The sequence below is a fragment of the Phocoena phocoena genome, chromosome 19 (genome assembly GCF_963924675.1).
Source record: "Phocoena phocoena chromosome 19, mPhoPho1.1, whole genome shotgun sequence".
NCBI lineage: Eukaryota > Metazoa > Chordata > Mammalia > Artiodactyla > Phocoenidae > Phocoena > Phocoena phocoena.
This window is the reverse complement of record NC_089237.1, coordinates 6,941,588-6,969,484: the sequence shown is the minus strand read 5'-3', so window position 1 is coordinate 6,969,484 and position 27,897 is coordinate 6,941,588. Positions and strand designations below refer to the sequence as shown.

Genomic DNA, 27,897 nt, shown 5'->3' with positions numbered 1-27,897 from the left:
TGCTGCTGAAAGGTAAGGTGCCTAGACCGTTTTCTTTTTTAAAGAAGATAAGTGGAAAGTTAACAGATGATTGTGAGGTGAAGCCAAATTTCAGAAGCACCAAGTAAACCACTGAATGCTCTTGTTCAAATTTCTACTTTCAAGCAGGAGGGCACTGCACTCACCGTAACTTCTGGGGGTGGCTTTTTCTCGAAGACAGCTACCTCAGGTTTACGGTGGTGGTAGATAAAAACTCCCTAGATGTAAGAACTGTAAGTTCTATAAGAACTTGCCTTATATTTGCAAAAGAAAACATTTATTCTTTTAAAAATGTATATACATTGCCTTACAAAGATAACATGTTGGAGCCGGCCTCAGGAACCTTCCAATGAGCCTTCTTTTATAATTGACCGGGCGAGATTCCGTGCAAGAGCAAGTCTCAGCATTTCCACCTTGGTGGTCTCTACGTCATCATCCTAAAAGCAAAGAGCCTGCATGAGGCACAGCAGGAAGTTTACCTTCTTTATAGTTCCCAAGACTCTCTAATCCAAAGGTAGATAAAAGGCATATAACATTCAGTAGTATCTTCCAGCAAGTTCTTAATATTAAGAGATGGAGCTGCATGCAAAGGACCACTGTGACTGACTGACTGACTGACAGGAAAGAAAAAACAGACGAGAACACTAGAATCACCCCATTTTCTCCTAAAATAAGTTGGCGTGTCACAGTTACAGGTTAAGAGGTATCTTAAGAGGCATGTGAGTTTGTAAGGGGCCAACATCTCGGGGTGGGGGGTACACCTGAGCTAGAAGGAGCCTTTTCTCATCTCCACTGTGGTACCAACAAACTGGAAAAGCTCAGCTGACCTGGAGTTGCTGGGCATCAGGCTCTCCACGCACTGGTCTTCCTGAGGTCAAGTCCTCCAGGCATCTCATCAGCTCGTATGTTTGCTCTGCTGAAAAAATCACCTAGGGGAGAGACGCTGCTTCGCTTAGCTGCTCCCCAGCCAAAGCCTGCAGTGGTTTGGGCACGGGCTCAAGCCGAGACAGCCTTTCTTGTATCTCACTTGGAGAAGTGTGCTTTCTGTATGCAACCCTGGGAGGGTAGACCAGCCCCCCATCCTCACTCCCAGCTCTTGTCAGGGTCCTGGGCTGAGCACTGTCAGTAGACAGATGCCACATTTCAAATTAAGTAGCTTTTCTTGTGTCGATATGGATATCCAGAGTGGGCGCGATAGGGGAGTACACGCATGCACGCGCACACGCACAGAAGACGATCACTGTGGACTCAACCTGCACCTGTTTCTGTTCCAAAAGGGGCAAGGCATCTGTTAGGAGTGTCATCCAGAAAGTACGGGGGGCAATCTGGGACGTCATCAACGACAGGAGAAGAGAAGCAGCATCAACGAAACGCTTCTCCCCATATAACCGGTGGAACTCGCGGTACTTTCCTGTTGAGAGCAGAGCACACTAAGTCACCTCTGACCCTAAACAAAAGAGACCCCAGGCCAGCCTTTCCACAGAGCAAGGAAATTCTTCCAGAGTGGCCTCCAAGCTCACGGGCCAACAAGACCAAAAGGATTCAAAATACACACTTAAAAGGGGTTCCAGGGCTTCCCTGGTGGCGCAGTGGTTGGGAGTCCACCCGCCGACGCAGGGGATACGGGTTCATGCCCCGGTCTGGGAAGATCTCACGTGCCGCGGAGCGGCTGGGCCCGTGAGCCGTGGCCTCTGAGCCTGCGCGTCTGGAGCCTGTGCTCCGCAATGGGAGAGGCCACAAGAGTGAGGCCCGCGTACTGCAAAAAAAAAAAAGGGGGTTCCAGAGAGCCAAACCTGGGAGAATATAAGCATCAATATAAACAAGAGTCATGAATTATATAACAGATTGAATAAAATAACCCATAAGGCCATTACTGATGTAAATCAAAGAATAAACGGGGACGAAGAGGAAGCCTGCCATACAGTGGAATGCCAACTATGAAACACAAGGACTGGCAGTGAGAAAATCACCAGTAGTTAACTAAAACTAGTGGGTCAAAGTTTGATGAGAAACAAGACATTTAAATAATCCCAAAGTATCCCTCCACAAATTGTTAAAGGGAAAATCTTTACACGTGACCAAGGTGAACGCCACCAATAAGGGGACGACACTGAGGAGGACACATCACCTCAGTGGAATTCCTGCCCAAATATATAATCTGAGGCTGCTCGTGGATAATCCCCAAGTGAGACCATTCTACAAGAGAGCTGCACTGACTCTTCAAAAATGTCAAGATTAAGGAAGCACCAAGAAAGGCAGAGGCACTAACGAGACATGAAAACTAAATGCATGAACCGAGACAAAGTAAAGGACAACTGATGGGATCAGAATACGGGTTAGATGAGAGTATTATATCAACGTTGAGCCTCCTGATTTTCATAACTGGTTATATAAGAGAATGTTCTTATTCTTAACAAACACATGCTCAGATATTTATGGAGAAAGTCTCCATATAAATCTCCAACTTATTTTCTGACTGTTCCCCAAAAACCTGATTGAGAGAATAAAACAAATGAGGCAAAGTATACGTAACTGGTGAATCTGGATAAAGTGTGTATGGGAGTTCCTTATTCTCTACGCTACTTTCACAACTTCTAAGCTTGAAATTACCAGAAAATAAAACGTTACCAAAAAATATCCTTTGCAGAGACTGGTACACAGGGTTCTATGTGTTTTAGACTGGAGAAGCCTAGAACAGTCCCTCCAATCTCCATAACTGTCCACCTGTGCTGAAGGTCCAGGGGACAGAGCCCAGAGAGACTCACCCAGGAACGTCAGTCGATCACTGAGCATCATGGCTGGCCCCAGGTTGTCAATGAGATCCAAATCAGAAAAGCAGCCTCGCTCACAGTAATCCCTGAGGAACCTACAAGGCCCGGCCCAGAGGTCAGAGCAGCAGTCCCAGGCCCACCTCCTCAGCCTCCCAACTGCCCAGGCAGTACCCAGGAAGCACACACAGATTGAGCCCACCTGTCTGAGACGAGCGTGGCGAAGGCGGCATCTTTGGCTCGAATGCTCCAAGAGAGGGCGGAGCCCAGGCGATTGTTGCGGACAGCTTTCATGGCCAAGATCTTACAAATGCTGCGAACTTTGCAGGGAAAACAGTAAAGAAACTTTCACCCTACAGATCACTCCATTCCTGAGCCCTGCTGGGATAGGAGCAGCTTCCCACCTCCTCTGAGCTTTACACGGCTTCTCTGTGGGCTGTAAATACAGTTTGGCCTGCAGAACTAGGAACTTTGAGGTTTATAAATTGTCTCCTGGCAGGACTGGCTTTGTGAGTGGGTTTCATTTCAGGGGTGGTAAAAATCTTTGTATTGCTCCCCACAGATCAGCACCTCCATTATCTGTCCACATGCTGAAAATGCTACCATCCTTTGGGTCTTGAATGCTGTATGCTTTCAGAGACGGTCATAAACATGCAATGCCTCTGGGAAGAACAACAACTGAGGTTTTTATCATTCGACGGCGAGGGGGAGGAGAAGGGGCCACCATCAGCATCGCTCCCTCCCTGTGCTCTCCCCGAGCCACCTCCGGTCCTGCTTCCCCACCCAGCCAGCCTTAGCCAGCAACAGCAACCCACCTGGGACAAGTCACCTCGCACCTGCCCCAGCCTGACCTCTGGCGAACCCGTGAAAGAGTGGGTCAGGACCTTTATAACCAGGCAATGGGCTCGACTGCTTCTAGGTGCCAATGGATCCCTAGTTCTTTGTCCCTCCGCAATGACTTCCCTGTGTTTTGGTTTACCTCCTGGCACCCAGTGCCCAGACGCTCTCCAGGCTGGCTCACACGGCATGAGGATAGAAGGTACGCTGGGAGGACAGCCAACTCACCTTGCTCGGTCATCTGCCGCTGCTCGCAAACCCGCAGCACCTTGAGGGCTTTCTGCTCTGTGCTCAGAGGGATCCGCTCAATATGCAGCTCCAAGGAAACTCGGCCCAGCTCAGGGCAGTAGTCAAAGTAATCCACCCCCAGCTGCCACAGGCTGCACAGGTCCGAGGAGGACAGACGTGAGGGCCTGGGGCTTGGGAGTTAGCACCCAAGGCGGCTCCTCCCCCGACCTCGTAGCCTTCAGGGAACCAGACGGGAGAGAACACAGTCCAAGCCCCACTGGCAGCAGCCGCCTGCTGAAGAGCACCCCGCTGCCACCCCACCCCTTCGGGGCCGTCCTACCTGTGATGAGCAAAGAGTCCTGAGGCGTATTCCAGCAAGAGGAACTCTCTCATGTTGGATCCAAAGCTGGAATAAAGCATAACATGGGACCAGGACTCTGGGCCTGCTCTATTCAGGGCCCCCTTCGGCAGCCCAACCTCCCTTCTAGGCACTCGGTTCAACCCACCCTCAAGAGCCTGGATGGCGGCAAGAAGAGGGTTGGCATCGCCATGGCGTACTTACTAGAGGTTGTGCGACTGGAGGAGTTTGCAGTGATCCAGCAGGTCTGTCAGATGGGCCACAAACCACCAGTTGCTCAGGGCGATGCTACAGGTTCAGACACAAGGCCAGACTCAAAGTCAGGATGAGAGGGCATGGCCCACACGAGTGGAGCATAAGCAGGAACCCCACATGTCTTTTGCTTAAAAAGGATGGCAGGGGCAGAGGCAAGCTGGGATCTGTCTGGAAGCACAGATGAGAAGTTTCTGCCCACTAGGTGGGGACTAGTAACAGACACTGAGAAGGACACTCAACCCCCAAAGCAGCAGCTGATGATACATTTCAATGGAGAATGTCACACAGGAAATGAAAAAAAATCCAGGAACCCAATTAGATATAGAAATTGCGGACACAGAATAACATATAAGAAAAGGACTGAAAGGGACTTCCCTGGCGGTCCAGTGGTTAAGACCCCGCACTTCCAAAGCAGGGGGCACGGGTTCAATCCCTGGTCAGGGAACTAAGATCCGCATGCCACACGCGGCCGGTGGTGGGGGAAAGAATAAAAAAATAGAAAAGGACTGAAAGATTGGTGGGTTTTGATTCTTAATGAAACATGGAATTCAAAAGAACATTTTCTTTTGCATTGGAATTTGCTGTTAATTTTTCTGTTTCATAGTTTTGATTAGCGTACTTTATGAACACAACTATATATATTAGGATGTCACTTAAAAAACCATCTTGTGTTATCTATTAACTTTGTTATCTATTACTACTTTGTATAAAGAAATTATTTTTTGTTCAGTTACATGATTTGTAATTTGATTTTATTGGATATATAATCTGACACATAATGGAAAGTCAGAAGTCCTTCCCCAAACCACATTTTAATCGAAATCTAGAATCATCTGTGGCCCTTGTTAGAAATGACATTTCCTAAGGCCCTCTGAAGGTCTGATTAAATTTTTTTTTTTTTTGCAGTACACGGGCCTCTCACTGTTGTGGCCTCTCCCGCTGCGGAGCACAGGCTCCGGACGCGCAGGCTCAGCGGCCATGGCTCACGGGCCCAGCCGCTCCACGGCACGTGGGATCCTCCCGGACCGGGGCACGAACCCGCGTCCCCTGCATCGGCAGGCGGACTCTCAACCACTGTGCCACCAGGGAAGCCCTGACTAAATTTTTTACATCAGCAACTTTTGTAAACTCTCTAGCATCATTCTGTATAGAGTAGACTGTGCACTTACTGTCAGTGTGCGTACATCATTTTGAGTTATATCTTTCATTTGTTACTTGGTGTAGGCCTTCCTGTATCTGTATATAATGCCTGACTATTTTTTAAATCTTGGGAGAGGGAAAAGAAGCTTTAATGGTTCCTTTCTGTAAGGCAAGATCAACCCCAAGTAAAGTGGAGGGAGCAGACTAAGGCAATACACTGTCCCAGGCGTAATCATTCACTAAGGTAAACAATTCTGCTTTCAGGATATCAAAAGAATGGGGGTTGGTTTACACTGAATTACTGGATAAATGTTTAAAACGTTTGCCTGATCTTAGGGATACGGATACTATACTTCTTCTGCTCCAGAGTTCCATCATTATGGAATGTTGTCTGGCCTCCCTAAATTTCATATGTTAGATACATTCCAGCTTTACTAACAGCTATGCATATGTATCTGACATTCAAAAAACTATGCCAATTTTCAAAAACGCTTGTATTTCTACTACCACCTTCAAACACTAAGCTCTGTAAGTGCACTACATGCTATACAAAGCATCACGCTCCAGTGCGTTTTTGTTGTTGCTGCTGGCTGTGCCTCTCCGCTCGAGGGATCTCAGTTCCCCGACCAGGGAGTGAACCCAGTGAAAGCCCCAGAACCCTGACCACTAGGCCGACAGGGAACCCCCTTTGCTCAAATTCTTATAGGGTGCTTCCTCGGTCCAGGATTGCCTTTAACGATGACTTTCATAATTTTGTAATTCTGCTGTGTTCCTTCTTGATTTTGTCCTTTTTAGACAAGAGTCCCAATAAATCCGGTATCTCTTTATGACAGCCCCCTAAACAAACCCTGACTCGCTGGATGTTTGTTCTCTTAACTGTTCTAATTTCATCATAGGTCCTTTATGTATCAAGTTTTTTTTTTACTTGGTTGCGCCAGGTCTCAGTTGCGGCATCCATGTAGGATCTAGTTCCCTGACCAGGAATCGAACCTGGGCCCCCAGCACTGGCAGCGTGGAGTCTTAACCACTGCGCCACCAGGGAAGTCCCAATAAGTTAAAAGTTTAAAATACTGTTATTTCATTAACTAGAGAGCAATTTAACGAAGTGTGACAACTGGACCTCACGGCTGCCCCTCAGTCGGTCGCTTGCCTCTCTGTAGCCCTTTCATCTGTAAAATGGGAGTCATTGTACCTCTTGCCTACCTGGACTGTTTCAAGAAAAAAGTGGCAAAACAGACATAAACTGCTTTAAAGAGATTACTTTTGAACAGTACTCTATATAAATAAAACAACAGTAAGCCTGAGCGTGCGGCTGACACTAACTTGTCCTCTGCTTACCAACAGCTACACAGCTGTGTCCACAGGAAAGCACTGCCAACTGGTTCAAATCCAGTCCTGCCACTCGACGGCTGACCCCTTCACTTCTAACTCCCGCCTCATTGTCAAAGTGAAGAAATTATAATGGTCAGTACAGTGCTTTGAGATTCTGAAGCTATCTTCAGAGTTATGAAAAATTCAAATATAATAGATGAAATCAGAAATGACCAGTCCTAAGAATAAAAGATCATATAAGGTGAGAAAGTGTAAACTGAGAAGATGTAAAAACAAGCTGCCTCCTCACATATAAAACCACGCACATCCCCCACCCCTCCCAGAGTAAGTTCTACATAGAAAATTAGTCATGAGCGTTGTCTGAGCAGAGCGCTGAAGGATGAGAAGGAACCTGCCAGAGGAAGACAAGGGAAAGGAGCATTCCTGAAACAGAGGAAACAGCCAGTGTGAAGGCTCAGCGGTGCAAAGTAAGCTTGTCTCGTTCCCACTTCAGAACGAAGCCCGTGTGACTCAAACTTCAAGGCAGGTGGAGGCCAGCTCACTTAGGGCCTTGTGATGAGAAACCACTGGGACAGTAAACAGGAGAATGACATGGTTTAAGTTTTTTTTTTTTTTTTTTTTTTGCGGTACGCAGGCCTCTCACTGTTGTGGCCTCTCCCGTTGTGGAGCACAGGCTCCGGACGCGCAGGCTCAGCGGCCATGGCTCACGGGCCCAGCCGCTCCGCAGCACGTGGGATCTTCCCAGACCGGGGCACGAACCCGTGTCCCCTGCATCGGCAGGCGGATTCTCAACCACTGCGCCACCAGGGAAGCCCATGGTTTAAGTTTTAAAAGATTACTTAGGCTCTTCTGTGATAATGGACAATACAGAGACAGGTGATAGTGGGAAGCCAGTAAGGGGCCACCTGTTAACAGTTCAGGGAAGGGCTTCCCCAGTGGCACAGTGGTTAGGAATCCATCTGCCAATGCAGGCTACACGGGTTCAATCCCTGGCCTGGGAAGATCCCACATGCTGCAGAACAACTAGGCCTGTGCGCTGCAACGAGTGAGCCTGTGCTCTAGAACCCACGATCCACAACTACTGAGCCCCCGAGCCACAACTACTGAGCCCGTGTGCCACAACTACTGAAGCCCGTGCTCTACAACAAGAGAAGCCACTGCACCACAACCAAGAGTAGCCCCCGCTCGCCACATCTAGAGGAAGCCCGCGCACAGCAACGAAGACCCAATGCAGCCAAAAATACATAAATTTATTTAAAAAAAAAACAGTTCAGGCTAACAGTGATGGGGCTGGGCCATGGCAGTGGCTGGGGAGGGAGCAAGAAGTAGCTGGTTGTGAGATATATGGTTGTTTTTCTAAAAAATAAATGTATTTACTTATTTATTTATTTTTGGCTGCATTGGGTGTTCGTTGCTGCGCGCGGGCTTTCTCTAGTTGTGGCGAGCATGGGCTACTCTTCGTTGCGGTGCCAGCTTCTCATTGTGGTGGCTTCTCTTGTTGCAGAGCACAGACTCTAGGTGCGCGGGCTTCAGTAGTCGTGGCACGTGGGCTCAGTAGTTGTGGCTCGCGGGCTCTAGAGCGCAGGCAGAGGCGCACGGGCTTAGTTGCTCCACGGCACGTGGGATCTTCCCGGACCAGGGCTTGAACCCGTGTCCCCTGCATTGGCAGGCGGATTCTTAACCACTGTGCCACCAGGGGAGCCCCAAGATATGTTTTCAAGTTAAGCTAATGGGACTTACCAATAGACTGGTTAGTGCTTAAGAACTCAGTAAACAGTATGGACTTTGGTAAACAACCACTGAGGCCAAGAACTAATGAAAAGGCTTGAGTGACTGAGACTGGAAGAAGTGCTAAATGAAAACGGACACCAGGGTCTTGTGCAAGTCTGAACAACACAGGTTTTGGATGTTCACACACATATAAAATGGAGAATTCTGAATGCAGGCTCTAAATGGAACAAGTGAACAACCTCACTGTTCAAAGATGTTCAGGGAAGACTTAAATTAGCTGCTAAGGGGTGGCTTCTGCTGGAAAAGGGAGAACTCTGGAGCCGGGAAGACCCGCGAAGGCCTATAGTGAAGACCCTACCCTGGGTTAACAACTGTAACCCTCCAATGGACTGTTTGCCCTGCACTGGGGCTGCTGTCACCCCCTCATGCCAACCCCATGTCCTGCTTTTCTGGTGGCTCTGCAGCAACCACTGCCTCTGACCAGCCAAGATCTGGTGGCTGTGGACCTTCTTCTATGAATAGAGCGTAAGGGTCTGTACACACTGCTCTACCCTGAAGCCAAGGTAATGGGCTGGGCCAAAGGTCTGACAAGAAGATTCTAGATTAGGCAAACATAAACTGGATCTCTTCTTAGTTTTTGAAGGAAGACCTATTTCCTTTTAGTTCGATACTTCTGGAGGACTTTAAGAGCACCAGGAAGATGCCATCTTGCCTAGCTCCCTGTGGAGTGTGTACCAGTTCCTGTTTTCCTTTTGCTGGACAGCAAGAACTAGCAGCTGCGAACCAGAGGGGAGGGACGAACCCTTGGAGGAGTCCCAACTTCTCCTTCCAGCTGTGGGGATAACAGGCAAACACGTGGCCCTTCAGCAGGGGCTGATGAACTGTGGCCTCCAAGGGCCTCTATGCTCTGCTTCAGGATCCCTCTCTGCCCCTTAGGGCCTGGCATAGTTGACATGGGGGTAATCAGGTGCCCCTATAGAAAGCTCCCTTCTAGCGCCTTGAGAAAGGATTCCCCTCATTCCCCTTTCACAGGGTAGTCATGAACCCAGCTAACATCACACCCAAAGCAGCAAGGCTTTCCTATACCACCAGCCCACTGGCCCAACCCCAGATAGACACACCCCTCTTCCCTGGGAATCGAGCTTGGGCCTGAATGGTACAACACGTGAGAAAGCAGGTGTTCACGAGACCCCAGATCCAATCCTTCCCCATCCAAGAGGGCATTATGTCTAAAACTGTGCTACTCTCTCTGAAGGTACTTCAGCCCTTCTTCCAATTCGTGGATGAGGTCCCGGGATTTGCTTTTCGGTGCCTCTTTCAGAATAGGGTAGGAAGTAGCTTCCCGATCAGAAAAACCCAAACTCCTAGATTCACAGCTAACAGAAATACCTCAGATCCTTTCCTGCTTGCCAGAGCAAGAGACACCCAGACTGAGGGGCTGCAAGCCTTACCCTTCCTCAACTGGCATGAGAGTGATGCCGTTTTCTGTGGCGTTCATAAAAGCCACTCCTCTTCATTGGCATGTCCTTATCTTTTCCTTCTACTGCCACTGAAAAGAACAAGGTACTTTCCCTTTTTATTGTCCTTCCTCCTTGCTCTGTTCAAATCTGTTTTGATCTTAAAAATCCAGATGTGGCTTATGAAGGAAGCCCTGGAAGAAATAACCCACTGCTGTTTAGACAACATATTCAGGAATGCCTATTACTTCAAATTATAGGCAGAGTCCCTGACAAAGCCAAATAACGATGCGCGAGCGCCTCTGCGAGTTACTCTCACTAACCCTCCATGCAGATGCCTCGCTGGCCGCCAGCCACCATCAGCTGAGTTCTGTAAGTCATCTTCCAGCTCCACTAAAGTCCCTATTTCACAGGTTTGTGCAAAAACTACTGACACAAAGCCCCTTTTCCTTTCTCCAAATCTAACATCATTTTCCTGAAGCCCTGGCTTGCTTTCGGCCAAACAGCAAGAGTAAGGTAGGGAGTAAGACCTTCCCACCGCCCAGATCTACTAACAAAGATCCAGTCGAAGTCAGTGAATCTGATACGCGAGCAAGGCCATCTGCTCCAGTTCCCAACCTTCTCCCTTCTCCAAGTCTTTGGTGCAACACCTACTTTTCCGGGCTGGACAAGAAGAGAGGGTAAATTCTTTCTGACTTACTACACATGGGAATTTCTGGAAAGCTTTACCTTGGATTCAGTTTCACATTCCCTTTCCTGCCTTGCTGAAGGTTCAGGGAGAGGTCTGGGGAGAGGGCTGATACAGAATCCCTGCTCTGAACAGACCCAGCCGGGAGCCCAATGGTGTGGTGGCTCTTGGCTCACCGGCGTGAGACTGTTGAGAAGTCCCTTAAGGTGGCTGCATGTCCATCAGGTTCCAAGAAATAAGTTTGCTGGCTGTTTCTGGATTTTAAATATTAAAGTAATTTCCTGCAACCTTATTTTAAGTAAACATCCCTGAAATGCAAACTGTTATAGACACATTAGCCCTCCAGCCTCAGGAAGGCCCCCAAGCTTGTCCAGAGAGAAGCCACTGTCTACCTAATGTGGCAAGAAGGTTAAGACACCAACAAGAAGGAACAGGACATCCTAGCAAAGGATGGCAGTGCTGGCCGTACAACACTGTGGGCGCCCTCACCTGAACGCACACCTAAGAGGGCTAGAATGGCGATGGTGTAGCAGGTCCTACCTGCACTCCTTGATCACCTGGTGGATGTCAAACTCGAAGGCTGCCATCAAAATGTTGTCCAGGGGTTCTGGGCTGCTCTCACCTCCCAGAAACAGGTCAAGGCTGGACTGTGGAAAGGTGGTGACCCATTCAGTCGCCAGATGGAAGCAGAGACCCAGGGGGGCAGGCAGCGCTGCTGCATAGGGAACACTGGAGCAGGGTGATGGGGTCCTTCAAGAAGGGGCCAGAGGAACGCTCCTGCCTGTTCTCCAGGGAGTTCAACTCAATGAGGCCACACGGTGAAAAACGACCCAGCAGGGAGCAGAGCCCCCAGGATCCCTACTGCCCACCCCCACCCCAAGGAGCTCAGACTCACCTGGGCATAGAAGTGCAGGTCCATGGGTTTTACTGTGGGGTGAGAGTACAGGAGCCGGGTCACTAGGAAATGATACCAGTTACTCAGAAGCTCCTTCTGCTCCAACAGCGCAGCTTCATCTCCCAGCATGATCTGAGAAGAGAGATGCTTTCCCTCAGGTCTGGGGGTGACTTCCCGATAATGTCCCTGACCTCGACTGGAGCGTCTGGTTTGAAAGCTCTCTCCTTCCCTCAGAGCCAGTAAACAGCCCTGTCTCAGGAGGACGTGTCGTTGCTGCACCGGATGCCACAGCCCCCAGGGGAAGCCAACTTGGACCCTGGCCTGGACTTGCTTCCCACAGACCTTGCAGAGAGACTCGAGATGAGGACTGGAGGCGAACGTGCCATCCTGGAGGTGCCGCTCACATCCCTCGTGCCAGTGCTGCCACTTCAGCTCCAGCTCCGTTAGTGTCTGAGTGTTACCAGGCTACGGGAAGAGACGCAGAGAGAGGCCATCACCGCACAAACCCCTTACACTCATTGAATGAACCCACCTCCACGACCCAGAAGAGCAGGGCTACTCGCACATACGCTGAGAACAGGCATGGTCCGCATCAGGTCCCCAAGGATTCGGCACATGCCTGCAGAGGTGGGGTTGGTGTTGGCTTCCTTGGAGAGCATCTGTCGGGCCTCATCCAGCCGGCCCTGCAGCACCAAGACGGTCACCTGGGAAGGTACCCAAGAACACAAGCATTCACGGAGGCTCGGAAGCCACTCCCCTCAGCCCACACTGGCTTCCTAGCCTTGGAGAAACGTGATGGTTCCCTCCCTCCAGAGGTAATCCAATTCATCCAATCTCCCAGTTTTAACCTATACCATGCTTTTCAAACTGCACGTTGTAACCCACTGCAGGTTATGACCAACTTTTAAAAAATAAATAAAATAGAAAATAAAAAATACCAGAGTGCATCAAATAAAGTACTGGCTCATAAACGTTTCAGTTCAAATACATATACGTATATATACAGACGCTCAGTATAAATACAGTTGATCCTTTCTATTCAGATTCCGTATTTGTGAATATGCCTACCTGCTAAAACGTATTTGTAACCCCAAAGTCAATATCCGAGGTGCTTTCACCATCATCTGTGGACATGTGCAGAGGGGCAAAAAATTTGAGTCACCTGATGTGCACATTCGCAGCTGAGGCTGAACGAGGCGGCACGCTACATTCTGGTACCAGCTCTCACACTAAATTAGTGTCTTTCTGGCGATCTATTTAGCGCCACAATTTTTGCATTTTTGTGCTTTCTGTTGGGCCCCCAAGCGTTGTGCTGAAGTGCTGCCCGATTCCTAACTGCAGAGAAGGCTATGGCATGCCATACAGAGAATGTACGTGTTAGACAAGGTAAGAGAACACACGCGCTAGATGTGTGTGATCATTCAGGCAAGGGCAATAGTGCTGCTGGCCGTGAGTTCAATTTTAATACACCAACAATACATATTAAATAAGGTGTCCCGAAACACAAACACACACAAGATTATAAATTGATCAGCGGACAAAAATGTTGTGACCAGAGGCTCGAAAGAACCCTGTAATTCCCCTACAAAGAGCGATGGTTCAGTAATCGAGAGCTCAGGGTTCCAGGCAACTTTATAGACCATAACTATCATGAATAATGAGAATCAACATTATATACATACAAGTATATACGTAAAACATACACAGTGAAAGTTCTTCCATTAAGCCACGCTCAAAAAAGCCAAGGATATAAAACCTGACAAGTCCCCAATTCCTCTCTCTAGCCTGGACTTCCTTCTCTGAATTCCAGACATGTATATCCTACTGCCAGTCAATGTCTCCACTTGGCTCTCCTAGGCATCTTGTTTAACATGCCTGAAAGTAAACACCCGGGCACCTCCAACTCACCAACCCACTTTCTTCTATTTCTTACACATCCAATCCATTAGCAAATCCTACCACTGCATCTTCAAATTGCACCCAGAATCAAGTCACTTCTCACCATCTCCTGCGCTCAGCTCCTACCCTTGTCCAAGTTGCCACCTCTGCCTGGTTTAGGACCTCAGCCTCCAAACTGGTCTCTCTGCTCTGCCTGTGCTCTGCTCTCAGCAGTGTGGCCAGAGGACCCTTTGAAAACCTACGTTAGATCACAATGCTCCTTCGCCTGGCTCTCCAAGGTCCCCGTCACCCCATCTGACTCAGGAGTGAAATGGGAGCTCTAACCTTGCCCCTCAACTAGCTCATACATTTATGCCCTTCAACGAATTTAATCATAGCAGCCATGTGGGGTAGGTGTTGTTATTATCTCCAAGGTACAGAGGCGGGAACTAAAGGCTGTTAGGTAGCTCATTCAAGAGCTCACAGCTGGCAAGAGGCAGAGCTGGGATGCTAACCCGGGCAGTTTGGCACCACAGGCCATGTTCTTACCACTCAGCTACGCTGCCTCTCTAAAAGCTAAAGCCCTCACCCCTCCTCGCCTTCTTCAGGTCTCTGCTCACATGTCACCCCACAAGGGAGGCCTTTCTTGACACCCCTACTCTAGCACTCCCAATTCCCCTCCCTTGCTTTATTTCTCTCCACAGCACTTCACTTTTACACATGCTACATATTCGACTTGTTTCTGTATTTATCTCCTGCCTCCTCACCCAGGATGTAAGCTCCATAAGGGCAGGAATCATTGCCCTCTTTGCTCATGGTTGTTTCTGCAGTGCCTGCAAACAGTAGCACTCAATAAATACTCAGTGAATGAATCAGAGACTCAAAATCTAGGCCCAATAATTTCTGAGCAAACTCTCTCCCCGTTACCTGCACAGATCTCCTGGCACCAAAAGGCCCAGGAACAGCCTCGAAGGTGACAACTCCTTACTTGAATTTCAGATTTTATAAGTCTCCATTATTCAAGTCAACCAGCAACCTCCTCCCTGCTCCCTCCCAACTGCGTCACAGGTCGGTAGAGGTGACTGGGAAAGTACTGCTCTCACAGAAAGAGAATACATACACACAGGCTGACTTTCAAAGTGATAATCCAAAGTGACTCTGGGATCATCAATGTCTTTGTTTTGTTTTTGTTTTTTAAATGCTTATTTATTTATTTAGGCTGTGCCAGGTCTGAGTTGCAGCACGCAGGATCTTCGTTATGGCATACAGGCTCTTTAGTTGTGGCATTTGGAATCTTTAGTTGCGGCACGCGTGTGGGACCTAGTTCCCTGACCAGGGATCAAACCCAGGCCCCTTGCGTTGGTAGCACGGAGTCTTAGCCACTGCGCCACCAGGGAAGTCCCAAGGTCTTTGTTTTTAATAGCTTTACTGAGTTACAATTTATACATTATAAATATTCACCTGTTGAAGTGTATAATTCGATGAATTTTAGTGAGTTCCCAAAGTTGTGCACCATCACCATAATCCAGTTATTAGAACATTTCTATCACCTCAAAACAATTCTCATGCTCATTTATATCAAACCCCTACCCCAGCAGCTATCCATTGGTTTTGTATTATCTTCATGCTTTCTAACCCTTAGATCCACAAAGAAATCAAAATTCCCTTCTCACTGCAAAGTCTACAAAGCATTATTTTTCTTACATGATAACTTAGTTCAAAACTCTCCCACAGGGCTTCCCTGGTGCTGCAGTGGTTAAGAATCCGCCTGCCAATGCAGGGGACATGGGTTCGAGCCCTGGTCCGGGAAGATCCCACATGCCGCGGAGCAACTAAGCCCACGCATCTAGAGCCCGTGCTCCGCAACAAGAGAAGCCACCGCAATGAGAAGCCCACACACCGCAACGAAGAGTAGCCCCTGCTCACTGCAACTAGAGAAAGCCCGGGCACAGCAACAAAGACCCAACACAGCCAAAAATAAATAAATTAAATAAATAAATTTATTAAAAAAGAAAAAAAAACAAAACCTCTCCCACGGAGCAGGGAAGAAAAAAAGACCTAAGCACGTCTCCGTAATTGCAGACTCAAAGAACCAAGTGCACACAGGCTCAACAGGCAAACCCTCAAGCCTGCCTGTGAGCACAGGGAAAAGAGAATATAAGGTGGAAGGCAGGGAGGCCCAGCCTGCATGAGGGTCTTACCAAGTTCCAGAATCTCTCATGTTTGCTTGGATTCTCACTGCCCAGAACATCTGCCGACAAACTGTCCACTTCACACACATGCAGTTGGACCCAGTCAAGGAGGTGAAGGAGAAGAGGGCCGGCTGGAAGGAAAAACTCTTGTCACACACAAAAGCAGTAAATTCCACTTTCCCAAAGTACAGACAACGTAGGACACACGAGCTGACTATGTAGGAAGTGTTTTATCCCTCTTAAGTGAGCACACATGTGGTCCTGAATAAAGGGCTGAGCTAGCAAATGGACTTTTATGGAATGCTTCCTCTGGCCAGGCAGCTCCACCTTTCACTGACTCCTGGGAAGGGTTGGACATGAGACCCAGACCTCACCACCCAACCACCCCTCAGATTCTTCAGAACTATGCAATACTCACTGGCTATGTAAGTCATGGCCATATAGGGACTGGTACTGACTAGGTGCCAGGTATGCAACAATGATAAAAACATAGTGACAGCCCTCAAAATCTACTGGAGGAGGCGGGCACATAAACAACTAATTTTAATTTCAAGTTGCTCCGTGCTTTAGCAGGAGTATGAATAAAAAGCTATAATTACAAGGAGACTATTAATACACATTTATGAATAACAGTAAACATAAACCATTAAAAGAATGCAAAAAAGCCTGTAGCACCTCCACAGAGAGCCCACTCAAGCCAGGATACTGTACTGACCACAATTTAATTCAAGATCAACAGAATAATTTGGAGTGGACCATTAACTTGTAGGGTTGCCCCTGCCCCAATCACTAGTGAAAGAATTGTTAAAGTGGCTTTGCCGCCTACCACCTAATTCCTCTTCATATCCGTAAAGCCTTTTTCCTTTTTAAAATTTTAAACAACAGAAATGTATTGTCTCACATTTCAGGAGGCTAAAAGTCTGAGACTAGTGTGTTGGAAGGGTTGGTTCCTTCGGAGGCTAAGGAGGAACCTGTGCCACGCCCCTCCCCTAGCTTCTCCTGAAACTTTCTTAAGCTTGACCAGTCCATGATATAAATATCGACCACCCCTTTCGCATGCTAGTTTAATATCTGTTTTCTTGGTATTTTTCAGGGGTCACCTGCCTAAGAGTTTAGATTTTCAGAAGACTGTCTGATTCTTTTGGCAGTATCTGACGAAAGAGCAGGCTTCTTTGGGTATCATGTAATACTTTCTGATGGTCACGCTGATGAAAAGCAATGAAAAGAGCATTCCAGGCAACAAAACACTCCTCACAACATAGAAAAGGGCAGGGGGACACCTTTGATGCTGTGACAAGATGATTCTGTGCTCACCTGGGGCTACTTCAATAAAAAGAATCTCACAAAGGTTCCAAATGAGCTCCATTGCTGACAGACTGGAGACCTAAGGAAGAAATGGAGACAAAGTTTTGACTGAAAACATTCCTGAGGCTTTTTCTTAAAGCAAAGAAACAAAGGATAGCTTGAAACACCTCATGGTCATTCATTAACTCAACATCTACTGACTATTCCTACGGCAGGGTTTCCCACAAGGCAGCCAGTGAGAGAATTTTAGGGTGGGACACAGACTAATATTTTCTATTTTAATGGTTGTGGTTTTAGTTTAATGTGCATTAGAAAAATATAACTAGCTCATTACACCCATGATCTTGATGAATATTAGCAAGAGGCTTTGAGTGTAAAGGGAGAGACGATTTTTAGAAAAATATTCACTAAATAATATTACAATATATAGATACAGCAAAAATTGTCAAGTTGGTATTCAAGGGACTGACACTTAGGAAACAGTCTACTAAAAAGCAAACCCGGGACTTCCCTGGAGGTCCAGTGGTTACGACTGTGCACTTCCAAGGCAGGGGGCGCAGGTCTGGGAACCAAGATCCCATGTGCCGTGGCCAAAAAAACCCCACAAACCCAATATAAGACACCAAAATAAATCGGGTCTGGACCCTGCCCTTAGGAATATGCAGTATTCCCTCCCCCACCATTCTTCTGTGCAAAATCACAAAATACCTTAACCATAAGGAAAAATAAATGTTTTGATGACAGAGATAATGCACCAGTCCCTATTCACTACTGAGTTTGAACAATATCAAAATTCTAACCAAAGAAAGAGAATTCTTTAAGTCATCTTCCAACTAAAGTTAAACAACCGGCCGCTTAAAAATGTTGGGTTCATTAGCTGAGTTCAGTTTATGAGACTAACCAGTGATTCCAAAAGCTTAGCTCACTATCTCAGGTGACACAATGTGGTTAGGATTTATATTTCCCATAAGAGTTGAAAACTAATACAAGTATTTACCAAGCACATCCTTGTGTTCCAATGTGCGAGGCCTTGAAGGGGGCACTGGCAAGTTCAAGATGATTCTTACCACCCCAAGGAGTTGCCTATCTACCTGGAAAGAGAGACTTCTGCAAAACCAGTGATTGCAATGCCACTGCAGGTGGGTGCTGAGGATGTAGCTGGACATAAAGGAGGTACCAGTACAACAAAAACCCCTTACCTGGATGCTAAACTGGCGGTCACTGGCTGGATCTTTACCAGCAACTAACAAAACACAAGACATTTTAAGTGAGCAATAAAACTTTAGTCTTACTGTTATAGCTTCACATATAAGTACTGTGGCTTGTGCCTTCTAAGACCATTCATTTTCACTATAGATTTTTTGAAAAAGGCTTCATAGCTCTGTTGTAGATGAATGATCTTAAACCAAGGCCTTCAAATTACAAATGGCTCTTTCAACGACAATACAGCAAATGTAGAGACCACCATGTTATATAAGACTCTACCCAGCATCTAGGAGTCACATGGCTCTCGTGGTTATTATGACTTTAAATCACCAAGGTCAAAGAACTGGGAATGTGATTATCAAAGATCTTGAATTTGGCCCTTCAGCCTCATATGTGTCAACATAATATGTTCTAATTTGAAAAACGTACTCAAGACAATTGCCAAAAAATTAAGGATTATGTAAGATGGGAAAGTAGGAGTCTTGAACTGGAATGTCAATCAGATTTTAACTTGTCGTATTTATAGCCAGATAAATCCTTCAACTATTATCACATACAAACAGACAAAGTCCTTACTTGCAAGCTGGTGCATTTCCTCCAGGCATGCTCTTATGACTGATCGGTAGTTTTTACTCACTCGAACCAACCTAAAAACAATGAAATGACATAAAAGACGAACCTGGAACAGTTTGTGGTGATAGAAAGTAAGGAACATCTTGTGAAGATAGAAAGTATTAAAAAAAAAAAAAAAGGTAAGAAGTTGCTGAAAGACAGGAGCCAACTTGAAGGAGCTCTTAATGACCAAAGCTGAAACAACTTGAGCGACAAAATAAGTCAAACACCACACGGCCCACTGACTAAAATAAATACCCTTGAGTCCACACTGATACTAATTGTTGCAAATGAGACCCACTGACGGACCCTAAATTAGTGGCTGAAATTTGAGGAGAAATGGGATTTGCATAGTCGCAAGGTTTCTCCCCCAAATACTTATTAGTTACACAGGGAAAGATGGTAACTTTACAGTACAGAAACCACATGAACCACGCAATCAAGGTCAACAACAACATAAGAAGGCCTCAGCGTCATGAACCTCGTGATACGATGTACTGAGAAGGACATATCACACCACTTCTGTGGTATTCTTGCTAAAAACGCATAACCTCTGTCCAATCAAGAGAAAGCACCAGACAAACCCGGGACAGTTTGAGGGACGGTCTCCAAGACAATTGGTCAATATTTTTCAAAAGTGTCAAGGTCATGAAAGAGATGAGGGAGAAAAAAACTAAATGCAATCTCATTTGGCTGCAGAAGAGAAAAAAGGACATTAGTGGAAAACTTAGTGAAATTCAAATAAGGTCTTCACTTAATCATACTGCATCAATTTTTTTAAAAATTAATTAATTTTATTTTTGGCTGTGTTGGGTCTTCATTGCTGTGCACGGGCTTTCTCTAATTGTGGCGAGCGGGGGCTACTCTTTGTTGCGGTGCGAGGGCTTCTCATTGTCGGGGCTTCTCTTGTTGTGGAGCACAGGCTCTAGGCGTGCAGGCTTCAGTAGTTGTGGCACGTGGGCTCAGTAGTTGTGGTGCACAGGCCTAGCTGCTCCGCGGCATGTGGGATCCTCCTGGACCAGGGCTCGAACCCGTGTCCCTTGCATTGGCAGGCAGATTCTTAACCACTGCGCCACCAGCGAAGCCCCATACTGCATCAATGTTTAAGTTTCCTGGTTTAAATACCAGTAATGTGGCTATGTAAGACATTAACATTAGAGAAGCTTAGTAAGGGATGTACAGAAATCTACTATTTTTGTACCTTTTCTATAAGTTTAAAATTAGTTCAAAACAGAGTTCTTCAAAAAGGAAATAGCAGATTGTAAAGCAACTATACTCCAATAAAAATTAATTTAAAAAAAATTTGGTAGAAAGGGTTCTACAACTAAGCAGGTGGCAACAAGGTCATCTCTCCATCATCACCATAGGCTGTTTGAGATAGGAGAGACCTCACAGGTCTATCAGTCTGGGTCTTTGTTTTGGAAATGATACAAAAGAAGCCTAAATCATGGGGTTTCCCTGGTGGCAAAGTGGTTAAGAATCCGCCTGCCAATGCAGGGGACACGGGTTCGAGCCCTGGTCCGGGAAGATCCCACATGCCACGGAGCTCCTAAGCCTGTGCGCCACAACTACTAAGCCTGCACTCTGGAGCCCGCGAGCCACAACTACTGAGCCCACACGCCACAACTACTGAAGCCCACACGCCTAGAGTCCATGGTCCACAACAAGAGAAGCCACTGCAATGAGAAGCCCTCACACCACAACGAAGAGTAGCCCCTGCTCGCCACAACTAGAGAAAGCCTGCGCGTAGCAACAAAGACCCAACGCAGCCAAAAATAAATAATGAATTAATTAATTAAAAATTTTTAAAAAAGAAGCCTAAATCATGCTCTAAACACACACGCACACACAAAGGAAATAGAACAAAACAAACAGAAAGCAATTGGCTATTAGTTACCAATATGCACATCCTTAGCAAGAAACATTAGTTCTAAATGAAGAACCCTAAAGGCCACCTACTGGCTCCATTTATTTTCATTCTTTTTTTTTTTTTTTTTTTTCTGGCTCCATTTAAAGATGAACAGAAGGGCTTCCCTGGTGGCGCAGCGGTTGAGAGTCCGCCTGCCGATGCAGAGGACATGGGTTCGTGCCCCGGTCTGGGAAGATCCCACATGCCGCAGAGCGGCTGGGCCCGTGAGCCATGGCCGCTGAGCCTGCGCGTCCGGAGCCTGTGCTCCGCGACAGGAGAGGCCACAAGAGTGAGAGGCCCGCGTACCACAAAAAATAAAAATAAAGATGAGCAGAAGCTACAATGGGGGCAGCAGGAGGTGAAGCAACTTGCACACACTGTCTCACCTAATCCTCACTACTCCTTACCCCCTTTCACAGTCAAGATTCAGGCCCAAATAAATAACTCACCCAGCCAAAAAGCAAGGTAATATGCTGACCCTCATGCACAAAACAGGAGCTACCATCCCACCATTAGTAGGATATTTACTAATTTATTAATTCAGCAAACATTTTAGAGCACCTACCGTATAGATGCACGAGGAGATCTGGGAACAGAGGGCCCACAGAAATAAGACGGGGTCCCTGCCTTCCAGCAATTACAGGACTTTTGACATATTTTTTCCTTGGAGTCATAATAGATTTCTCTGAGTTATCAATATTCTGTACCAGAGCCTCTTGTCATCAGTGATCTCTCATACACAGACACATACATAGACATAGACAGACACACACACACACACACACACACGCATGCGCGCGCTGACCAGGGTACCCTCCAGGGTGATTTATTTGTAAAATGCTTATCAAGGAAGTAAAATACTGTGACACTGTGGTTAATAATAAGACACATAAAACTGGTCTCCGGGACCTCCTGCAGGGGTGAGGGCTCAATCCCTGGTTGGGGAACTAAGATCCCCCATGCTGCAGTGCAGCCAGAAAGTAAAAAAAAAAAAAAATTAAAACTGGTCTTCATCCCCAGTCCCTGACCCACAGCTCCTAAAATCTTTGAAAATTCCTAAGTGATAAGAGTGCTAGAAGCATCTTTTGTTCCAACTCTGGGTGGCTCCTGGATGAGGGCTGGTCACAAGAAAGACCAAGTCATAATTAGAAACTTGAAATTTTCAGCCCTGTCCCTGACTTCTCTAGAGAGGGGAGAGGGCTGGAAATGGAGATAATAATTGATCATGCCTACATGAGGAAGATTCCATAAAATCTCAATAGCATGGGCTTTGGAGAGCTTCCAGGTAGGTTAACACATCCATGTACCAGGATGGTGACACAACCCAGCTCCAGAGAGACAGAGGTTCCTGCACTTGGGACCCTTCCAGACCATGCCCCACATACATCATCCAGCTGTTTTTCTGTGTCCTTTCTCATATCCTTTAACGAACTGGTAAATGTGTTTCCTTGAGTTCTGTGAGCTGCTCTAGCAAATTAATCAAACCTAAAGGGGTCATGGGAACCTCTGATTTATAGCCAAGTTGGCCAGAAGCTGTGGGTAACCTGGGGACCCACTATTTGTGACTGGCGTCCGAATGGGGGACAGTTTTGTGGGACTGAGCCCTTAATTTATGGAATCTGATGTTATCTCCAAGTAGACAGTGTTAGAATTGAGTTGAATTGTAGGATACCCAGCTTGTTTCAGAGAATTGCTTAGTGGGGGAAAAATCCCAGACATCTGGTGTCAGAAGTGTTGTGAGGAAAACACAGGAGGGAAAAAACTGTTTTTTTGTCGTTGTTTTTTTCAATACAGATACCAACACTGTCCACTCCCTAACCATAAGAATGGACTCTAAGAAAAACCTAACACAGGAGTTCTCAAAATCCACTGTGTTTAAGACTCACCTAGAGATTTTAGGATCCACCCCTAGAAACTGTGCTGATATGAGGTGGGGCCTAAACAAGTACCTGACACTGATGCAGTTAACTCATGAACCACACGCCAAACAATTCTAGTCTTCAAATAATACAAGTTTTCTGGTCTCTTCACAAAAAAAATGCTTCAAAAATAATTCTTTAAAGACAAAACAAAACTCCCAAGAGTGGAACCTCATTCAATGACTCTCAGGTGCTTATTTGGCTTAAATTTTATTCTTTGGAGGGTAAGTCAAGTAGGAATATAAAAAAGAAGCAGCCAGTAAGTCAATCAGCAGCCACTCGCACATTCTCTGTAAGACATTTCCATCCATGACCATTTATACTGCCCACTAAAGAGGGCACAAAATAGAACCAGGAGTCCCTTATTTCTCCAGGAGAGCCATCCATCACGCAAAAGGATAAGGATGCATTTCATGCGGTTTCCCCACAATTCAGCTCTGGGCTGCAGCACCTATCAGCAGCCTACTTACTGAGTTTTTCTAGATTTTCCAGTCAACTCTTCTTCAATTCTCTGGAGGCCCACAAAGATCCCATGGGATTCATTGAAGAGTTTTCTCAGGATTTGAGAGTAAACATCCTCATTCTTTCGGATTATATGGATAAAGGGGCAACCTGGCATCATGTCTGATTTTTCTGAAACAAAACAGAAAAAAAATTTAACACCTATCACCATCATCCTCATGAAAGAACCCACTCTAAAAACTCTGAGTATCTAATTACAACAGCTTCTTTGCTACTGATTTCATTTATTAAAAATGATATGAATTATCATTTATCCACACGTGAATTTTTACTTTTTTTTTGGTCGCGCCACGCGGCATATGAGGTCTTAGTTCCCCGACTAGGGCTCGAACCTGCACCCCCTGCAGTGGGAGCATGGGATCCTAACCACTAGAATTCCCCACACATGAATTTTTAAACACAAATGTTTACTCTCAGACTTTACTCCTCAATTCACTGGCATATTTTGTAATGACCTTTCACCTCCATCAACTGAAATATACTAGAAAAAAAGAGTAAACTCACTTAATATTAGCCTATGTAATATTCAGTAAATAAGACAAACCTACAGCTGAAGTTTTATATAACATCAAAGTAAATATTATTTTTATATTACTTTTTTACTGCCACTACTCCTAAAACAAAGAATCAAGAACTGACTAAACTATTTTGCAACGGTGATGAAAAGGCTCTATAATGATAAATGGTTAGCCACCAACTTGTGGAAATTTCTTATAAACAACTTCTCAAATAAGTTATGATAATGTTCAATGGCTTGTCTTGAAAGTGATTTCAATAGATATAAACAAAAACAGAAAGAAAACCTTGAGTTTCCAACAATCGAGGACAAGCCAGAAATGTTGATAAGCTCTCCTATTAAGTAGGAAAAGGGCCATCCAGACCTAGTCACCGAAGTTTCTCTTCTGAGCAACTTCCACAGCTCTGCCAAACTTGAGATCTTCAATACCAACATATCCCATAAATATTTAACAACATTAGGGATAATTTTTTATTTATTTATTTACTTATTTGGCTGTGTCAGGTCTTAGCTGCAGCTTAGTTATGGCATGGGCTCTAGAGCGCGGGCTCAGTAGTTGCAGTGTGCGGGCTCTCTACTTGCGGTGCGTGGGCTCTAGAGCGCAAAGGCTTAGTTGCCCTGCAGCATGTGGGATCTTAGTCCCCTGACCAGGGATTGGACCCGTGTCCCCTGCATTGGAAGGCGGATTCTTAACCACTGGACCACCAGGGAAGTCCACGTTAGGGATAATTTTTAACTATAAAATCAAGAAAAACTACATTGCTCAAAAATTACATGAACTTCATACCATGTAATCTGCCAAAATTATATGACCTTCATTAGCTCAATCTGCTCCTTGTAAGAGGAGAACCTCCACACTTGGATAAAGAATGTTGCAAATATTACAAGAAAATCTCTTCAGCATTTTCTGAGATTTCTCTCTTGAAAAGGAGAAAGGCAAATCAAATATCAAGATTTCAGTTTTACCTTGCTACTAGAGGGAATCAGTATTGGAAAGGTAAGATCCATGTCTGATACCTACTGGAGCTTAGAGAACAAAGCCAAGGACAAATCATTTTGCTCTCCAGCTCATTTGTGCTATTTATTAACAGCCTACGAGATTCAATCAAGTTCACAATACTAACATAAAGGTAAGGGCTATGACATTTGCAAAAATTCACAATGAGGGGACTATTATAAAGAGAATTAGTAAAAAAAATTAATTAATTAAATTAAAAAAAAAGAGAATTAGTTACTCTGGACAAAAAGGAAAAAAAGCTTCACATATTCAAATATAAAGAAAACCTTTCTTTAACACTGGAAGACCACTGTTAACCTTTTTTCCTGGACTCAAAATCTGCCAGGTCTCATAAATCAATGAAAATCTTAAATAGCTACATAGTTTCAAAAATGAACATGGTACAAAATAAGTGCAACTGTTTCATATTTCAGCTAGTCATACCTGAGAGAAGAAAAAAAAAACAAATGTGCCAAGAAGATAATCTAAAAGAAAAGAAAAAAAAAAAAACTACCTTTTTTGTTGAAAGAGGTTTCACACACCAGCATCTCCCCTGGACCCCAGTCAAAACACATTTGCTTCTTCTGGGAATTCACTCCCGGAATCAACTAGTAAAAAAAAATAAGGCACAGAAATTGTTATTCTTCCTAAAGGCTTTGCTTTCAAATTACTTGCAGGTATAATCCTAGAAGCCAGTAGTCGTGAAAGTTATTAAGTGCTAATCTATGAACACAGCTGAGTGTGACTGAGCAGCCCTGTCTGTTAGACCCTAAATGAACAAGTGAATTTTGCTAGGCACATCAACCCAGCCTGTCACTTCTGAAGTGCTGATAAAAAGGAAAGCTACACCCCAATCAATTACTATATGGTAATTCAGTGATCTGTAGTTCAGAAAAAGGGAAGTTAAAAAAATTAAAAAGGAATTGAACTGGTTGTTCCTCACTAAAAAGACAGAGACCTCCAATCCCATGGCTTCTGTGTCACATCTTTTATGACTTGATTTTTTTACTCCAACTCAGACCAATCCCTCTAAGTCTCGGCTTCATAAATCCAACTGCCTAATCCACACCTTTATGAGCTGTCTAACCTCTAGAGCTATATCCATAACGTCAAGAACCAAAAAAGGAACTCTCGATGCTCATTCCCAAACCTCATTCCTCTCCCCCAGTGGGACCAAGCCTTTCCCAACTGTTAGGAACAATCCTTGTAATACCCCGCTTTCCCTCATCACCCACTGAGTTTATTTTAGCTAAATATGTATCTGTCCTATACCCCGGCAATTCCATTTCTAGGTATTTATCTGCAAAGAAACAACCAAAGAAAGACAACAAGAACTGTAACTTATATTTTTAAGCACCCTTGACCTAAAAAGATAAGACCACTGGCCTAGAAAAACTGCTCAAGATTATTCTCTCTCTGAATCTACACTTAAACATCCCTGAATCTGCTAATTACTAACTGGCCTTCATGTGCCTTGATAAGAGGAAGCAGCTGCGTGAAGAGCAGGCCCAACAACTGCTACACGGGTGACAGTGGTTTTCAGGGTTATTCATCAGCCTCCTGAGGGTGTGTTCAGCGTAAGCCCAAAGAGCAGACTAACTCTCAAACACCCACGTGACTGAGTTCGAACTTGCAGAGCTGAGGTTCAGATTCTAGACTATGCAGTTCTGCCAAGATTATGCCCCCCTGAGAGGCTTTGTCCACAAGGCCAACCAGTTTCCTACCTGGTCTCCCCAACACCAATGTAAAGCTGGGTTATCACAGGTCAACCATCACTACTGCGGGCAAAATTAAGCTTAGATCATTTTCCTTCCATTTGTAAATGCATGACTCATTGTCATGGTTCAATAACAAAGTGGCTCTCCTGGGAGGCACAGGGTACTGGGAAGATTTCCCCATCCAAAGATTCGGACATAAGTGAAGGAGGGAAAAGCAAGATAACACGTAGTCTGTAAAAGTTCCAGTGATTCCGATAGCCTAATTTTTCACCCCGGAAACACCGACATAGTCCTTGATAGACATTTAATATTTAAGATACTTTATATATGCATTAAAAGTTAACAATCTACAGCATATAGGAGTAAGCTTTATAGAGAGTAACAACCCACGTTAACTGCTATTTGAGATCTCATGTCTCTTTTTGTCCAGTTAGCTTTGAAATGACTTCTATTTTCAGTTTTTGGTTCTGTCAGATACTGCTTTGCAATCTGATGGCTTTAGCTGAAAACTGAAGGCATCTTAACCTTCTAAAAGGCAAAAATACAAGGTCGGGCAACTTGCAGTTTAGTGGGGCTTATAGGTTACCAAGAGCTAAGAGATGCAGAACAAGCCTAAACGGACAGAAATATTTGACCTAGTCAGGAAAGGCTTTCCTGACAAAGAGGCTACTGGAGCTTGCATGTAAGAAATGAACAGGACATAAACCTAAGAGAGAACAGATCCCAGGCAGGGGGAACAGTAGGTGTCCCTTATCTAACAACCATGAATCTCTTTATAAGCATCGTAGATCAATCACACCTGACATACTCTCTTGAGAGTTCAAATACAACTGAAAGGAAACAGAGCAATAAAAGCAAGAATAGTCGCCCGAAAGAATAACTATATTTAGTAAACCTTGGGCCAGCTCAAGCAAAGCCAAGCTCACGGCGTTGCGATGTGAAGCTTAGCTCGGCTGGGAGAAAAAAGCCCCAATTCCTGTGCTTGGTTCAAGCCCGCTCATTAAAGCATGAGCCCAAAAGGAAAAGCCAGAGAAGTAGGAAGGTCGGGAAGACAAGGGACGGAAAGGGATGGAGTGGGGCCTCCAGGGCCAGGTATTCTGAGTATACAAAGGGGCAGAAACCCAGCGACCATTGCGACCCAAACACGGGCACCTAGTTAATGTGACTTAGGGATGATGGTAATTGTACTGAGAGAAGGGGACGAGCACCTCGCAGGCGGCAGAGAGATAGACAAGCCTGCAGGGACGAAGCGGACCCAATCCTCGGACCTAGAAGGCAAACAGTACTGTTCGAGGCACCCTTACAGTGACTGTCGGCTCGCCATCTAGCTCCTCCATAGCGCAGCACCTCACCGCCCGGAACTCGCAGGGTAGCCAACGCTCCCAGCTCGGGCCTCCCGCTCCGAGCCGGCTGCG

At 45.7% G+C, this 27,897-nt stretch overlaps 1 protein-coding gene across 2 annotated transcripts; it reads right to left on the bottom strand.

The window, feature by feature from the left end:
* Positions 1-273: 273 nt before the first annotated feature.
* NUP85 (nucleoporin 85) lies at positions 274-27,897 on the bottom strand. Of its 2 annotated transcripts, XM_065896380.1 has the most exons (19): positions 27,787-27,897; positions 25,279-25,372; positions 23,199-23,361; positions 18,865-18,935; positions 18,282-18,325; positions 17,092-17,161; positions 15,787-15,908; positions 12,277-12,411; positions 12,050-12,172; positions 11,708-11,839; positions 11,353-11,459; positions 4,414-4,497; positions 4,192-4,257; positions 3,852-4,003; positions 2,989-3,106; positions 2,784-2,884; positions 1,278-1,429; positions 846-947; positions 274-455 (listed from the first exon to the last, which is right to left on the bottom strand). In XM_065896380.1, the coding sequence occupies exons 1-19, from the start codon at positions 27,817-27,819 to the stop codon at positions 354-356; spliced, it is 1,971 nt and encodes a 656-aa protein (XP_065752452.1). In that variant the 5' UTR covers positions 27,820-27,897; the 3' UTR covers positions 274-353. The 2 variants fall into 2 exon arrangements, with proteins under 2 accessions (XP_065752452.1, XP_065752453.1); XM_065896381.1 differs by lacking the exon at positions 12,277-12,411 and having other exon boundaries at positions 27,787-27,819.

What these genes read in the sequence shown, in the direction of transcription:
- NUP85 (XM_065896380.1), bottom strand. Translation starts at nt 27,819, where the DNA reads ATGGAGGAGCTAGATGGCGAGCCGACAGTCACT. An exon ending in TTTTATTGAAGTAGCCCCAG is followed by an intron (nt 15,909 to 17,091) that starts GTGAGCACAGAA and finishes TTTTCCTTCCAG; the next exon opens with CCGGCCCTCTTCTCCTTCAC. An exon ending in ATCTCGAGTCTCTCTGCAAG is followed by an intron (nt 11,840 to 12,049) that starts GTCTGTGGGAAG and finishes CTCTCTTCTCAG; the next exon opens with ATCATGCTGGGAGATGAAGC.